Source organism: Stegostoma tigrinum, chromosome 14 (genome assembly GCF_030684315.1).
Source record: "Stegostoma tigrinum isolate sSteTig4 chromosome 14, sSteTig4.hap1, whole genome shotgun sequence".
In the NCBI taxonomy this organism is placed as follows: domain Eukaryota; kingdom Metazoa; phylum Chordata; class Chondrichthyes; order Orectolobiformes; family Stegostomatidae; genus Stegostoma; species Stegostoma tigrinum.
In genome coordinates this window covers 19,610,366-19,625,986 of record NC_081367.1, presented here as the reverse complement: position 1 = coordinate 19,625,986, position 15,621 = coordinate 19,610,366, and the positions used below count along the sequence as shown (strand labels likewise).

The window sequence follows — 15,621 nt, the reverse complement described above, 5'->3', positions numbered from 1 at the left end:
TATTTCGAATTCCAAGTTCAAATTCATTTTTTTATGTAAACTGTACTCTGAAAGGTTCTCAACTAAATTTGATTGCAGTAGATAGATAGGAGCTATAACTTCCCAAATGCCAGTGTACTGTGAGATGCATGGATAATTGTGACTTGTTGATGGAGGGAAACTTTTCATTGCACTTATTGGATTTAGTCACTTCCTTAACTGTAGATTCCCCAGTGGTCAAATCTGGCTTTATTCATGTTTGAGTTGAATGTGAAAACTTTACAAACAAAACACGAATTGTGTGCGCTGAGTAACGAGAGTAAATATGGCAACTTCTGTATTTTAGTCTGCACTGTTTTTAAATCATGTATTTCCCTTGATTAATGTCAGAATGGAGGCTGAATTACCTCTTAGTTACATACGTATTTCAGTTTATCTCAAATTTAAGCCTATGTTGTATTTTTACCTCTAGATTTTACTGCCTCTTGCCATGACTGCTACAGTGCTTCATGGTGATCTAAAATTGATTCTTCCACAAACTTTCAATTTGCTCAAAATTCATCTTGGCTGCTTCATTATCCCAAGTTAAGTGTCCCAAATTTCCATCTATTGGATATTATCCCCCTCTCTTGAAATATCCACTTTCTTTTATGAAAAAAGACATTACTGTAAAAACAGCTTACATTTTTGACTTATTACAGAAAAAAGGATGACTTGTTTTATAAAGCACTTTTTAGAACTTTCTAATGTTTCAAAGTACTTTACAACCAGTTAAATTGTTTTAAAGTGTAGTAACTACTTTTTAATGTAGCAGAAAAATTATCACCAGCACATTAGTCTAATTGGCTAAATATTATATTTTTGACACAAAATGCTTCTGGTTTTCTCATAAGAATTTAGTTTGCATGATGTCAACATTGTTTGATAACCTGCTCAAAACATCCAGATTGCATACATTTAATCTTAATTATATCTAATGCCCTTCAGTTATTTGGTAGATGTACATTGATTTTGAATGAATACTTTATTGAAAATTTTAAGACCCAGAATGCTGGCAGTCTTTTAAAAAACATAATCTTTTAGGTTTTTGAACGCGCAAAAATAACCAAAGATAAAGGAGTTAAAGCTGCTTTTCTTTTCAAGTTACTTATTTAAAAAAATGCAATCTTTTGAAACAGATGAGTAAATATGTCCCTCTGTGACAGGCAAGACGGGGTAAGATAAAGGAACCTTGGATGACGAGAGCGGTGGAGCTTCTAGTGAAAAGGAAGAAGGTAGCTTACATAAGGTGGAGGAAGCTAGGGTCAAGTTCAGCTAGAGAGGATTACATGCAGGCAAGGAAGGAGCTCAAAAATGGTCTGAGGAGAGCCAGGAGGGGGCACGAGAAAGGCTTGGCAGAAGGAATCCGGGAAAACACAAAGGCATTTTACACTTACGTGAGGAATAAGAGAATGGTCAAAGAAAGAGTAGGGCCGATCAGGGATAGCATAGGGAACTTGTGTGTGGAGCCTGAGGAGGTAGGGGAAGCCCTAAATGAGTTTTTTGCTTCTGTCTTTACGAAAGAAACGACCTGTGTAGTGAATGAAACCTTTGAAGAGCAGGTGTGCATGCTGGAATGGATAGAGATAGAGGAAGCTGATGTACTGAAAATTTTGTCAAACATTAAGATTGACAAGTCGCCAGGCCCGGATCAGATTTGTCCTCGGCTGCTTTGGGAAGCGAGAAATGCAATTGCTTCGCCACTTGCGAAGATCTTTGCATCCTCGCTCTCCACCGGAGTCGTACCTGAGGACTGGAGAGAGGCAAATGTAATTCCTCTCTTCAAGAAAGGAAATAGGGAAATCCCCGGCAATTATAGACCGGTAAGTCTCACGTCTGTCGTCTGCAAGGTGTTAGAAAGGATTCTGAGGGATAAGATTTATGACCATCTGGAAGAGCATGGCTTGATCAAATACAGTCAACACGGCTTTGTGAGGGGTAGGTCATGCCTTACAAACCTTATCGAGTTTTTTGAGGATGTGACTAGTAAGGTTGATGAGGGTCAAGCTGTGGATGTGGTGTATATGGACTTCAGTAAGGCATTTGATAAGGTTCCCCATGGAAGGCTCATTCAGAAGGTCAGGAGGAATGGGATACAGGGGAACTTAGCTGCTTGGATACAGAATTGGCTGGCCAACAGAAGACAGCGAGTGGTAGTAGAAGGAAAATATTCTGTCTGGAAGTCAGTGGTGAGTGGGGTTCCACAGGGCTCTGTCCTTGGGCCTCTACTGTTTGTAATTTTTATTAATGACTTGGACGAGGGAATTGAAGGATGGGTCAGCAAGTTTGCAGACGACACAAAGGTCGGAGGTGTCGTTGACAGTGTAGAGGGCTGTTGTAGGCTGCAGCGGGACATTGACAGGATGCAGAGATGGGCTGAGAGGTGGCAGATGGAGTTCAACCTGGATAAATGCGAGGTGATGCATTTTGGAAGGTCGAATTTGAAAGCTGAGTACAGGATTAAGGATAGGATTCTTGGCAGCGTGGAGGAACAGAGGGATCTTGGTGTGCAGATACATAGATCCCTTAAAATGGCCACCCAAGTGGACAGGGTTGTTAAGAAAGCATATGGTGTTTTGGCTTTCATTAACAGGGGGATTGAGTTTAAGAGTCGTGAGATCTTGTTGCAGCTCTATAAAACTTTGGTTAGACCGCACTTGGAATACTGCGTCCAGTTCTGGGCGCCCTATTATAGGAAAGATGTGGATGCTTTGGAGAGGGTTCAGAGGAGGTTTACCAGGATGCTGCCTGGACTGGAGGGCTTATCTTATGAAGAGAGGTTGACTGAGCTCGGTCTCTTTTCATTGGAGAAAAGGAGGAGGAGAGGGGACCTAATTGAGGTATACAAGATAATGAGAGGCATAGATAGAGTCGATAGCCAGAGACTATTTCCCAGGGCAGAAATGGCTAGCACGAGGGGTCATAGTTTTAAGCTGGTTGGTGGAAAGTATAGAGGGGATGTCAGAGGCAGGTTCTTTACGCAGAGAGTTGTGAGAGCATGGAATGCGTTGCCAGCAGCAGTTGTGGAAGCAAGGTCATTGGGGTCATTTAAGAGACTGCTGGACATGCATATGGTCACAGAAATTTGAGGGTGCATCCATGAGGATCAATGGTCGGCACAACATTGTGGGCTGAAGGGCCTGTTCTGTGCTGTACTGTTCTATGTTCTATGTTCTATGTTCTATCTCTTCATTTATTGGCTAATATTACTTAAACATTGTGAATTAACTTGATTCTCACATCTTAATTTTCTTAAATATTTTGCGTTGGTAATTGTTTTTCATTGTTATAAGTTTCTTTATGTTGGTTTGTGAGGTAGGGTTCAAAATTATTTGGAAAGGCAATTTAATCACTTGAATCTGGATTGCTCAATCCAAGTTTGATCCATTTGAAAATTAAAAGCTGATGCTAGTGAATTTGCTTGAAGTTTGCCAAGCATCTGACTGGAAATTTGATATTGTTGTTTTTATCAGGAACATGTGTGATTAGTTTCAGGATGAACGTTTGTTTGGATCTCGCTAATCTCTCCTGAATTAAGGAGGTGGTAAATGGAATATGTAAAGATGGGCAGTCAAATATAAGGAAGATTAAAACCAAGTTAATCTGAGACTGTTAGGCGAGCAGTCGTCTTCCCCATTTAACTTTGAGGAGCTACTCCCAGTATGTGACTTCCTACTGTGAAACCCTTCCTTTCTTAGTATTTCCTGTTACTGTTGAGGGAATTTTAAAACTGATGCTTAACATCAGCAGAACACCTACTTAATTTTTTTTAAAAATTAACATGGCTTTGAATTATGGTTTCACGCTTCAGGATGGGGAAAACTTCTGTGAACATACTTTCTGTCATGTCAACTTGTCCCAGGGTAATTAAGTAAGATACATTTGTTATCAGAGTCTTCCATAAGATTCTGAGAAGTGGAAATTTTCTTGACTTGTTCTGACTTGTTCCAGATAAATTCAATGAAAAGGGACCTCATGCAAACTAGGTAACCATCCAGCTAAATTACAGATGATAACATTTTGGAGATAGCCATGTTGAGTGCCTGATATAGCAGCTAATTGAGCTGCAATCATCTTTTGGAAGTTCAAGTCTTAAATGCATATATTGATACGAATTGCTTTGTTTTTTAAAAGAATGATGCATTGAGACAAATGCCTTCTTTCAGTGTTGTACACTTTCTATTTCTAAGCTTTGTGACTTCGAGTTTATAATTTGTTTCCGATACTGCTTAATTGTACTACATTTTTAAGTATAATCCTTGCATTTATTATTGCCCTTTTGACATAGAACAATGCCCCAGATTGCTTCACAGAGGAGAAACAGATTTTGAAAACTTAACTCAAACATCTTTTTTTAAGTTAACTGTAATTGAGAAAGGCATAATAATGCTGTTGTTTGAGCAGTCAATCTGAAGACTACTAAGGCTGCACTGTTGAAAATGGAATAGAGGAAAGTTGGGGAGGGATGAAATGGCCAGGCTGGGGGAAAATGAGGGAATGTAAGGAGAGGTGTGATTTTAAATCTTATACGTTGGGAGACAGAGATACACATAGGTCAGAATCAAACATGATAGATAAACAGAGCTTTCTCTTAGACAGGATGTGGTTTGCGGAGCTTTTGAATAATTTATTAGTTATACTGCTGAAAACGTTTGATTCATTGAGGCTGACACTTGCTTTGAATTGTGACCTTAACATGGTAGAATGTATATTCAGTTTGAGAAGAGTAAAAACCTGGATCAGTAACAGCAGTGCTAGACATCAAAAAGGGTCATGGGGATGTGATCCAGAGGCTCTGATAACATTCTAGGTTTGAATTCCACTGTGACAGAATTTGAAGTCTGGAATTAAGAGTCCAACAATGACCATGAAACTGTTGTTGACTACCATGAAAACCCACCGGGGTTACTATCATCTGGGGGACAGTGCCAAAATTGGAGGACCATCTCCCAGCTCTCCTCTTGTGGGAGAGGATGAGATCAGAAGGCAATATCTCAGTCGGGTCACCCATTTAAGACAAAGATGAGGAGGAATTTCTTCTCCGAGGTAGTGAATCTGTGGAATTCGGGAAATGGGCATAGGGCTGTCGAGGCTGGGCCACTAAGAATATTCAAGATTGAGATGGTCTGATTTTTTTTTAGAAACAGTAAGGGGATTGAGGGCCAGGGAAGTGCAATGTGAAGATGAGCACTGAGGTCAGGTGACTATCTTTGTATTTTTGCAAATAAAATAACAAGTTTCAAGATCTCTTTCCCTAATTACCCAGCTGGCTAGCAACACTAGTGTAATTGTTTCCACTGAGGTAGCAGGTCTTGCATCCTACATCAATTTGATTGTGACAAATGTGTGATTAATTGAGGGTTTTTGAAAATTTAAAATATGCTTGTGAAAGTTTTGAGTCTCTGGAGCCCTTCAAATGTCACAGTTTGTGGGAGATGCTATCCAATTGCAGCCAAACTATCTGGAAAAAAAAGCTTTGGAAAGAAATGCTTATTGACTTGTTCACATAGCTTAGATTTGTTAAGGCATGGAGCAAAGTCATGCAGTTCCCAGTATAAAGGAACTTCCAAAAAACACGAGACTTATTTTAGGCCACAACCTACAGGGATTATTTGAGCTTTGTCCTTACCAAGACAGCTGTCAATGAGATCACACTGATAAGTGCACCTTAAGGGATCTAGGGCCTCTGGAAGGTGACCAAGGACTTTTCAGTTTTTGTGGCAAGGCTGCTAAGGCTTTAGATTACTGATCATTATAACAAATTGATTCAAATAAGTTTGTCTATATTGCTTGCTGATCTGGAACCACCAGGTATGTATGTCGCTTATGATGCCTATATTTCAACCATTTCTTTAAAATGATTAACTTGCATGAATCATATAAAGTAGTTGAATAATGATACTTCAGTAGTCAAAAAATTAAAGTTATTAAACTATTAAGGTTCTCTTTATGATACTGAAATGCGTTCAGAAAAAAATTCTAAAGTGATTTTTGTTTTGCCATTTTCAGGTGAAATAATCTGCTCTTTTGGCAACAATGCCATTTCCATTTGGCAAATCCCATAAGTCTCCAGCGGACATTGTGAAAAATCTAAAGGAGAGCATGGCGGTATTAGAAAAACAAGATATCTCTGATAAAAAGGCAGAAAAGGTACAGTGCCTTCAGCATGTGACATCATTTCATGTTTTTGTTATTTGAGTACTGAATGAGAATTTCAGTAACACTTCAATCAGAGCATTTTCCTTAGCACCTGCAAATGAATGTAATTTACTGTTGAACTTTTGTGGTAGAAATTTTTTGAAGGTGTAATGGCTATAAAAGAATAAGAGTTGTCAATTAAATGCTTTTATTGCAGTTTATTTTGCCTAACATTTAGGCTAGCTATTTGTGCACTTTCACTAATTCTGAAAATAGACATGTATCCATTTACTGCTAGTCTGTTACGCTGAGCTACAGCAAAAATTTAACAGTTACAATCAGAGCTGAGTCTGCATCTTATGCAAATAAAGAACTGTCAATTTTCTAAACACTGCAGTAGGATTATGTAGGCTTCTCATACAGTGAAACATGTTCTTGTAACTATTCAGCACATTTTAGATGGTTGTGCACCAAATCCTTACTCTGACTATTTTCGTAGGGATGTGTCAGCCATTTTAAATTGAATGCATTTGTGTATGGATCTTTTGATACCGCCAATCATTTTCTCAGTAGTCACAATTTGGTAATTACAGGAACTGTTGAATTTATTGACCCAGTGATAAACTGATATCCTGCATATTTAACGCATTTGTCACTGCCTTGCTTCTACGCTATTTTGTCATCAGCTCCTGACAAATGCAGAATGGCTGGTAAACAAGAGGTGGGACTTCGTCTGGGTTGTTTAATTGATAAAGATATTCAACGAGTTCATTAGCCCATGAACCCAGAACAGCACTGCACTCATCTTTAGCCAGTCTGTCCGATAGAATGTCTTCATTTAAAATTTCCCCATTGAATGTTGTTTTGTTTCATAAATGCCAGTTTTCAGCCAATTTGGTTCACTCCACATAGTAGCAAAAAGCAGTTGTAGATACTGGACACTGCAGAGGCTATGGATTAGGAAGACATCCCAGCAATAGTCAGAATATGTATGTTCCAGAACTTGTTGCTCTCCTAGCCGTGCTGTTCCATGACAGTTACAGCAGTTATATTAAACTGACAATCTGGAAAATTACCTAGTTTTGTCCTGTACACAAAGCAGGAGAAATCTAACCTGGCCAATAACTGACCCATCAATCTATCCTCAATCATCAGAAAGGTCATGGAAAATGTCAACAACAGTGTTATCAAGCTGAACGCATTTAGCAATTACCTGTTGACTGACAATCAGTTTGGATTCTGCCAGGGCCGCTCGGCTTCTGATGACATCTTGGTTGAAACATGGCCAGAAGAGCTGAATTCCAAAGGGAAAATGAATATCAATACATTTGTCAGTGTGCCATGAAAGAGGTCTAGCAAAACTGGAGTCAGTGGGAGGATGGGGAAACTCTCCACTGGTTGGAGTACAAACCAGCACAGAGAACTGTAGTTGTTAGTTGGTCATCTAAGCTCTGGGACATCTTTGTAAGAGTTCCTTAGCATAGTGTCGTAGACCGAACCATCTTCAGCTGTTTCGTCTGTAACCGCTGTTCCATCATAATGTCAAAAGTGGTGCTGGACATCGTGTATTTGCAATCTCCTTGTGCATTTCCTCCGATATTAAAGCAGTGCTTGTCCAAATACATCAAGACCTAAACAATATCCAGTCTTGGGCTGACAAATAATGTTCATGTCATACAAATAACAAGTATGTTAGACCAGGGAAATCCAGTAGATGTTATCTATCTAGATTTCCAAAAGGCCTTTGATAAGGTGCCTCACGGGAGGCTGCTGGGCAAGGTGAGGGCCCATGGTGTTCAAGGTGAGCTACTGGCTTGGATTGAGGATTGACTGTCTGACAGAAGGCAGAGAGTTAGGATAAAAGGCACTTTCTTGGAATGGCAACCGGTGACGAGTGGTGTCCCGCAGGGTTCAGTGTTGGGGCTGCAGCTGTTCACCTTAATATATTAATGATCTGGATGAAGGGACTGGGGGCATTCTGGCGAAGTTTGCCGATGATACGAAGATGGGTGGGCAGGCAGGTAGTACTGAGGAGGTCGGGAAGCTGCAGAAAGATTCAGACAGGCTGATGAACTTCAACATGAGCAAATGCAAGGTTTTGCACTTTGGAAAAAAGAATACAGGCATGGACTATTTTCTAAACGGTGAGAAAATTTGTAAAGCAGAAGTAAAAAGTGATGTGGGAGTACTGGTCCAGGATTCTCTCAAAGTTAACTTGCAGGTAGAGTCCATGATTAATAAAGCGAATGTAATGTTATCGTTTATCTCAAGAGGGTTGGAATATAAAAGCAGCGATGTGCTTCTGAGACTTTATAAGGCTCTAGTTAGGCCCCATTTAGAAATCTGTGTCCAATGTTGGGCCTCACACCTCAGGAAGGACATACTGGCCCTGGAGCGTGTCCAGCGGAGACTCTCACGGAGATCCCTGGAATGGTAGGTTTAACGAACAGTGAACGGCTGAGGATCCTGGGATTGTATTCATTAGAGTTTAGAAGGTTGAGGGGAGATCTAATAGAAACTTGCAAGATAATGTATGGCTTAGAAAGGGTGGACGCTGGGAAGTTGTTTCCGTTAGGCGGGGAGACTAGGACCCGTGGGCACAGCCTTAGAATTAGAGGGGATAAATTTAAAACGGAAATGAGGAGACATCTCTTCAGCCAGAGAATGGTGGGCTTGTGGAATTCATTGCCACGGAGTGCAGTTAGATGCCTTCAAGGCAGAGGTTGACAAATTCTTGATCTCACAAGGAATCAAGGGCTATGGGGAGTGTGCAGGGGAGTGGGGTTGAAATGCCCATCAGCCATGATTTAAATGGCAGAATGGACTCGATGGGCCGAGTGGCCTTACTTCCACTCCTATGTCTTATGGTCTTAAGTGCCAGGCAATGACCATTCCTTAGCTCCTGTCAACATCCTTAGGGTTGCCCATGACTAGAGTGGAACTGGACTAGCCATGTAAATTTATTCCAAAATATCAGGTAAAAGACTAGGAATCCTACAGTGAGTTACTCACCATTTGACTTTGTAGATGGTGGACAGGCTTTGCAAAACACAAATCATGAGTGTGATGGGATATTCCCCACTTACCTGGATGAGTGCAGCTACAAGAACAGTCAAGCTTGGTGCCAGCCAAGACAAAGTAGTCGACTTGACTGGCGCCAAATCCACAATGTTTACTCACTCCTCCACAGTTTGTTCAGCAGCAGCATTGTGTACCGTATAGAAAAATCTACTGCAAAAATGCATCAAGGCAGCTTCAACAACACCTTCCAGTCCCACAGTAACTGCAATTTAGAAAGAGAAGCAGTGGATAGGTAGGAAAAAGAACCACCTACAAGTTCACCTTCAAGCCATTAATTATCCTGGCTTGGAAATATATTGCTTTTCTTCAGTGTTCCTTTTTCAAAACCCCGCAACTTCCTCCCTGCTGGCATTGTGCACTATTTATACCAAATGGACTGCAGCGGTTCGAGAAGCAGCTCACTATCACCTTCCCAACTACAGCTAGAGATGAGCAGTAAATGCTGGTTGAGCCGGTGATGCCCACATTCTGTGAATAAATAAAAATAAATCCCTACTTTTGAACTGGTCAAAAGCTTTTCAGCCTCCGGGCTGAGGGGTGACCTTATTGAGGGTTACGAAATCATGAGGGGCATGGATAGCCAAGGCCTTTTTCCTAGGGTGAGGAAGTCCAAAACTAGAGGGCTCAGTTTAAAATGAGAGAGAAAAGTTTAAAAAAGACCTGAGGGGTAATGGTTTCAGGCAGAGGGTGCTTTGTGTATGGAACAAGCTGACAGAGGAAGTGGTGGAAGCAAATACAATCGCAACATTTAAAAGGCATCTTGATGAGAATATGAATATGGGTGAAATCCTGACAGATGTGACTAAGTCAAAATATATATCTGGTTGGTGCGGATGAGTTGCTCTGTGACTCTGTCTACTGTCATAGTGTCAGTTGTGGTTTATTTAGTAGGAATCCACTCCTGGGCTTGAGCACAAAAAATCTTAAACTGAGCAGGTCATGTGCAATTGGAAGTGCCATCTTTTGAATGAGACAGTTGACTCTAACCTGCAGTGCTGTTTGGAGGGATTGTGCAGACATAATGGGCCAGATGGTCTCTTTCTGCACTGTGGGGATTCTGTAAACCTGACCCTCTTACTTGTGTGATTGACTTTATTTAAGTTGGAGACCTGGGTTTTGACAAAATTATGTCATTCTTAAATTCAAATTCAGCCATTTTATAATCTCAATTTCCCATGGGATCTTGGACCAGAAGAGCAAACTTGTAAAAGTGACATCAGTATGATTTTTACCGAGTATGGTGTCAAGGATCCTGAGTACAATTTGAAGTCGCTGGCGATACTTGATGTGTCCTTTGTGTGGATTTATGCATAATACAAGAGGATTATATGTTTGCTGGAGGTCAGTCCTTGATACAAGGACGTAGTTGTGGGTGTTCCTCGGGGGCTGCCGTTTACCTAACATCTTCAAATGATTTCAATGCCCTTTCCTCCGTCATAGTATTGGAAGTGGGGATAACTTGATTGAACTTTCTTGAGTTCCATTCACTGTTCCTCATACTAAAGATTAAGATCTGGGTGATCTCCAGGAATGGCTGTGGCATGAATGCCACTAATCTGCTAAGCACTTACCAAGAACCTGGATGTGTACAGTTTCAGCAGCATTCGTGGATCTCAAATCCATCCAGGACAAAGATCCCCACTTGGTAGTCACCTCACTCAACACATCTAAACTTTCACTGTCTCCACCATAGTGCAATATGGTTGCAATGTGTGCCATTTAGAAAATTCTCTGCAGCAACTTACAAAAGCTTATTTGATAGTGCATCCCAAATTTGCAACTTTGCCACCTAGAAAGAGCAGGGCGTCAAGCTCATGGGAACATCGCCACATGTAATTACTCACTCAAGTCACACACCATCTTGACTTTGAAATAATTTGCATTTACTTCATTGCTGCTCAGTCAGAATCCTGGAGCTCCCTTTCTAAGACTGTCTTGTGAACTGAAGCCGTTCAAGAAAGCACTTGTCATCACAATCAGAGTGAGCAGTTAAGAATGTGCGATAAATGTTGGCTTTGTCTATAATGCAAAATACCATGAATTAATGTTGAAAACAGATATAAGTAGATATAATTTCTTGAAATTACATTTCTTAGACTGTCCCTGAAGTTGTAAATGTAACTGAGAATTTGGGCACCAATCTTTTCAATTCCTTTAGGTACCAGTCTTTTGGTGGTTGAAGGCATTAACATCTTGTGTTTCATGGTGTTTGTCTTGGTTTTGTCAAAAGTATGTTGTGTGGAGTTCAGCGCTGTATATGCAGACAAAAACAAATCGCATTACAAAGAGGATATACTTGATTTAATTGTGACTGAAGTGCATGATGTTGCCAACGAATCCCATTAATTAAAACCGTTGCCTTCCTTTGTACTGACGTTTTCACCTTGAATTAAATTTAAAGAGAAGGGGCTGTTGCACCTGCATCAACATGCTTAAAATCAGTTTTAAAGAAGAGTAGTTGAAGTAATTGCAAGTTGAAAGAGATGAATTGATTTTCTGTTCTGAGTAGTCCTGTTACAACAGCCAGCGAGGGGAGACTGCACAGCATTGCTGGGTGAAGGGAAGGAAGTGGGTGAAGGAAAGCATTATTACTTGCTGAATGTATAATGACTGCAGAGAAATTGTTTGGCAGAGCCAGCTCAACTTGAACCATTCTGATATTTGATGCAACTTCTCTTTAAACAAGCTTCCCTCGAAAGTAGAAATGTTACTAATAATGATTGAGAACGTGCAAGGCAAAATACTTAAGTGAAGCTGGTTAAGTACTACATTTCATGTCCCTTCAGGAAATCTGTTTTAATGAAGAAAGGATTTTATTTTTCAGTCTGCCTAAGTATTATGGTATGTATGCAAAAAGAACTGCGATATTTCTGTCTGTGGTGACATATGAATGTAGAGAGTGTAGGATATTCAAGAATTTACATAGGCATTTAAATCTGATTTTTCTGTAAAGGGCCCATCCACCCCAAATACCACACCTATCATCCTTGCCCTCATGGGCTGGTATTTTGGATGAGCATTGTGAAGGATTTGAGTTGGTTGTAGTGACTGAGTCGTAAGAAAGCGATTTATGTCATAACTTTACACTAATTTTTATGCACTGTTATAAGAAGAATGTGATTGCGCTGAAGTGGGTACAGAGGAGATTCACCAGGATGTTGCTGAATGGAGCACTTTAGTTTTGAAGCTCAGGTTATTTTCTTTGGACAGAGAAGGTTGAGAATAGATCTGATTGAGTTCTGTAAGATTATAAGCTAACTTTCTTTAATAAACCTGTCCAGATGCATTATGATATTTTTGAGAAAGTGGAACTTGAACTTAGGCCTTCTGGCTCAGACATAGGGGCATTGCTACTGCACCCGAAGAACCCCGCATGTAATACCAAGGCCGCATCACTGTTTCTGCTTGGGTTTGAACTAGGGACCTCTTGCATGTTAGGCAAATGTGATAGCCACTTCAGTATTGGGGTGAATTTATAAGGGACATGTACAGAGTGGATAGAAAGCAGCAGTTCCCCTGAGTTGAAGGATCTGTAAATAACAAGAGGGCATAATTTTATGGTGAAAGATAGGAGGTGAAGAATCGTGTGATCTTCAGTGTTCTGCCTTGAGGGTAGTTGAGATGTAAAACCTCACAACCTTTTAAAAAGTACTTGGATAAGCATTTGAAATAGTCATAGTAGAGCGTGGAAATAGTACAGTATGGAAACAGACCATTCTCTCCAATTCGTCTGTGCTGACCAGATATCCTAAATTGATCTAGTCCCATTTACCAGTATTTGGCCCAAATCCCTCTAAACCCTCACTATTTGCATACCCATCCAGATCTCTTTTTAAATGTTTTAATTGTACCAGCCTCCTCCACTCCCTCTGGCAGTTCGTTCTATATATGCACCACCCTCTGTGAAAAAGTTGCCCCTTAGGCCTCTCTTAAATCATTCCACTTTCATCTTAAACCTATGTCCTTTAATTTTGGACTCCCCTACCCTGGGGAAAAGTCCTTGACTGTTAACCCTATCTGTGCCTCTCATGATTTTATAAACACCTATAAGGTCACCCCTCTGATGCTCCAGAGAAAATAGCCCCAACCTATTCAGCCTCTCCCTACAGCTCAAACCATCCAATCCTGGCAACATGCTTGTAAATCATCTTCTGAGCCCTTTTAAGTTTCACAACATCCATTCTATAGCAGAGTCCAGAATTGAATGCAACTATTCCAAAAATGGCCTAACCCATGTCCTATACATGATCAGAGATACTGGGAACTGCAGATGCTGGAGAATCCAAGATAACAAAGTGTGAAGCTGGAAGAACACAGCAGGCCAAGCAGCATCTCGGGAGCACAAAAGCTGACGTTTTGGGCCTAGGCTCTCTGATGAAGGGTCGAGGCCTGAAACGTCAGCTTTTGTGCTCTTGAGATGCTGCTTGGCCTGCTGTGTTCTTCCAGCTTCACACTTTGTTATCCTATACGTGACCTCCCAGTTCCTATACTCAATGCACTTACTGTCATAGTCTTCAAAACTGTGGACTGATAAATGGGCTAAATGTAGATTTAGCATAGTTTTGATGGTGCCGACTTGATAGACGAAATGCCCTCTTTACTGCATGATTATATGATTTATTCTGAATTTAAAGTATTTAACATAGTGAATTATTTACTCGTGTGCGAACGTAAGCAAAGCAATGTGTGATTGATTATTACACTATTGGTTTGTTTTAAAGAATTGTTACTCAAGCAGGCTTGGGAGCTCATCTGTAATGTTTTAATGAAATCCTTAGTGTGTGCTTTAGTATCATTGAACGAACACAAACAATTGCTCTCTAATCTTTTGAAGTATCAGTTCTTCGGATGCTTTAATATTCATAGTTTTTTCTGCTTGGTTGTATAAATTTTTAGCTTGCCAGCGAGAATGTCAGCCATACCCTGAAATTATGATGTCTAGCTTTTTAAAGATTTTACTCTTAATATATCTGTAGTATATTCCAAACTATTTTGCATCCAATTAATTGTCTCCTCTGGCTCAATTGATAGCTGTTGCCTTGGAGTCAGAAGCTCCTCTCGTGCTTCTGTGATCCCAGAGTTCCTAAGATTACTGGCTGTGGTCTCAAGAATTTTTTTTCAATAGATATTGATGCTCATAATCTGCTGCTTTCTAGAATTTGTATGCTGTGCTTTTATATTGTAAGAATGAAGATTTTAGAACTGAAATTATGCTGTAAAAGTGTTTTTAAATTTTTCATAGTTTCTAAAGCTTGATTACGGGCTTTAGCAATGATCGGCTTTCAGATAAGTAAAATTGCAGGTTGTTTCTTGCGTTCAGTATCGAGTTCTCTTCGAGTATTCCCAGTTGAAATGGCAGTTTTAGAGACAAGTGTACAAATTGTTTGAGCAAAATAAGAAATGAGTTCAATATGTAAAATCTCTTGTCAAAAAAAACTCCACTACCTACATGTTTGACAAAAGTTGTGTATTGCTGTAAAAAGGCACATTTGAGAGAAACCTTCTGTCTTGCAGTCATCAGGACTGTTCTCGACAAATTACCGAAGTAAAAGGAAACAACACTTATACTGTAAGAAAGGTGAGTGCTGATTGTTTGACAAATGAGCTCTGTTTGGAAAAATCATTGCCATGAAGAATGTATGAGTCAATAACTGACAGTTAACTCAATCTTGTTTAAACTTTAAACAAGGCATGTTGACTCTGGTCCAGGCATTACCTTTAAAAATGAACCAGAGAATAGCTGTTAACCAATTTTACATTTGAAACTGGTGCCATCCTGTATATTTACTTCCAATTTGCAAAGTTCAGGTCCTTGTGCATTAATACATGTAGCAGAACATGTAAAGCCTGAGGGACAGCCCTAAACAGGTTAGCATAATTCTTTGTCTACTCAAGATTATATAGCAAGTGTTGCCCAGTTGCCAAATTGCAGGTGATTTCTCAATTTCTCAGGGCAATGCCTAGACCAGTCAGAAGAAGGTTAGTGTGGGTATTCCCTCTGACAACATTTAAATTTATTTTGCTGGGACTCAATACTTTCTTTAGTTGAAACCATTCTTCTATCTAAATAATTTACTCTGTGAAATTCATTCTCATTGTTTATTTTTTCAAGCCAGTGGCAGAGTCACAATATCTCTTATCCAAGTATGAGGTGATATTCCAAAGCTGAGGGGTGCGTGCTTAATATTTTAAACGAAGTGAAGAAACTGGCTTTGGAGCCTGGAATGTCAACTTTAGACTTTGACAGAATGCTTCCTGTGTTTGACATTTATTGGATTCCAAATCCAAGAAGAGATATTGAGGAATACAGTTGGCCTTTCTGAAGTTCAGCAAACTGTTTTGAACAAGGTTATGATGCTGCTAAGCAGATGATGGCTTAGATAT

The 15,621-nt window shown here is 40.0% G+C and overlaps 1 protein-coding gene across 8 annotated transcripts in view; it reads left to right on the top strand.

The window, feature by feature from the left end:
• The window catches only part of cab39 (calcium binding protein 39), a 69,175-nt gene that overhangs the window by 26,685 nt on the left and 26,869 nt on the right, over positions 1 to 15,621 (top strand). For all 8 annotated transcript variants that reach the window (XM_048541601.2, XM_048541599.2, XM_048541600.2 and 5 more), the window contains one exon: positions 6,028 to 6,168. In XM_048541601.2, coding sequence (XP_048397558.1) covers positions 6,055 to 6,168 — 114 coding nt within the window. In that variant the 5' untranslated portion in view covers positions 6,028 to 6,054. The remainder of the gene's footprint in view (positions 1 to 6,027; positions 6,169 to 15,621) is intronic.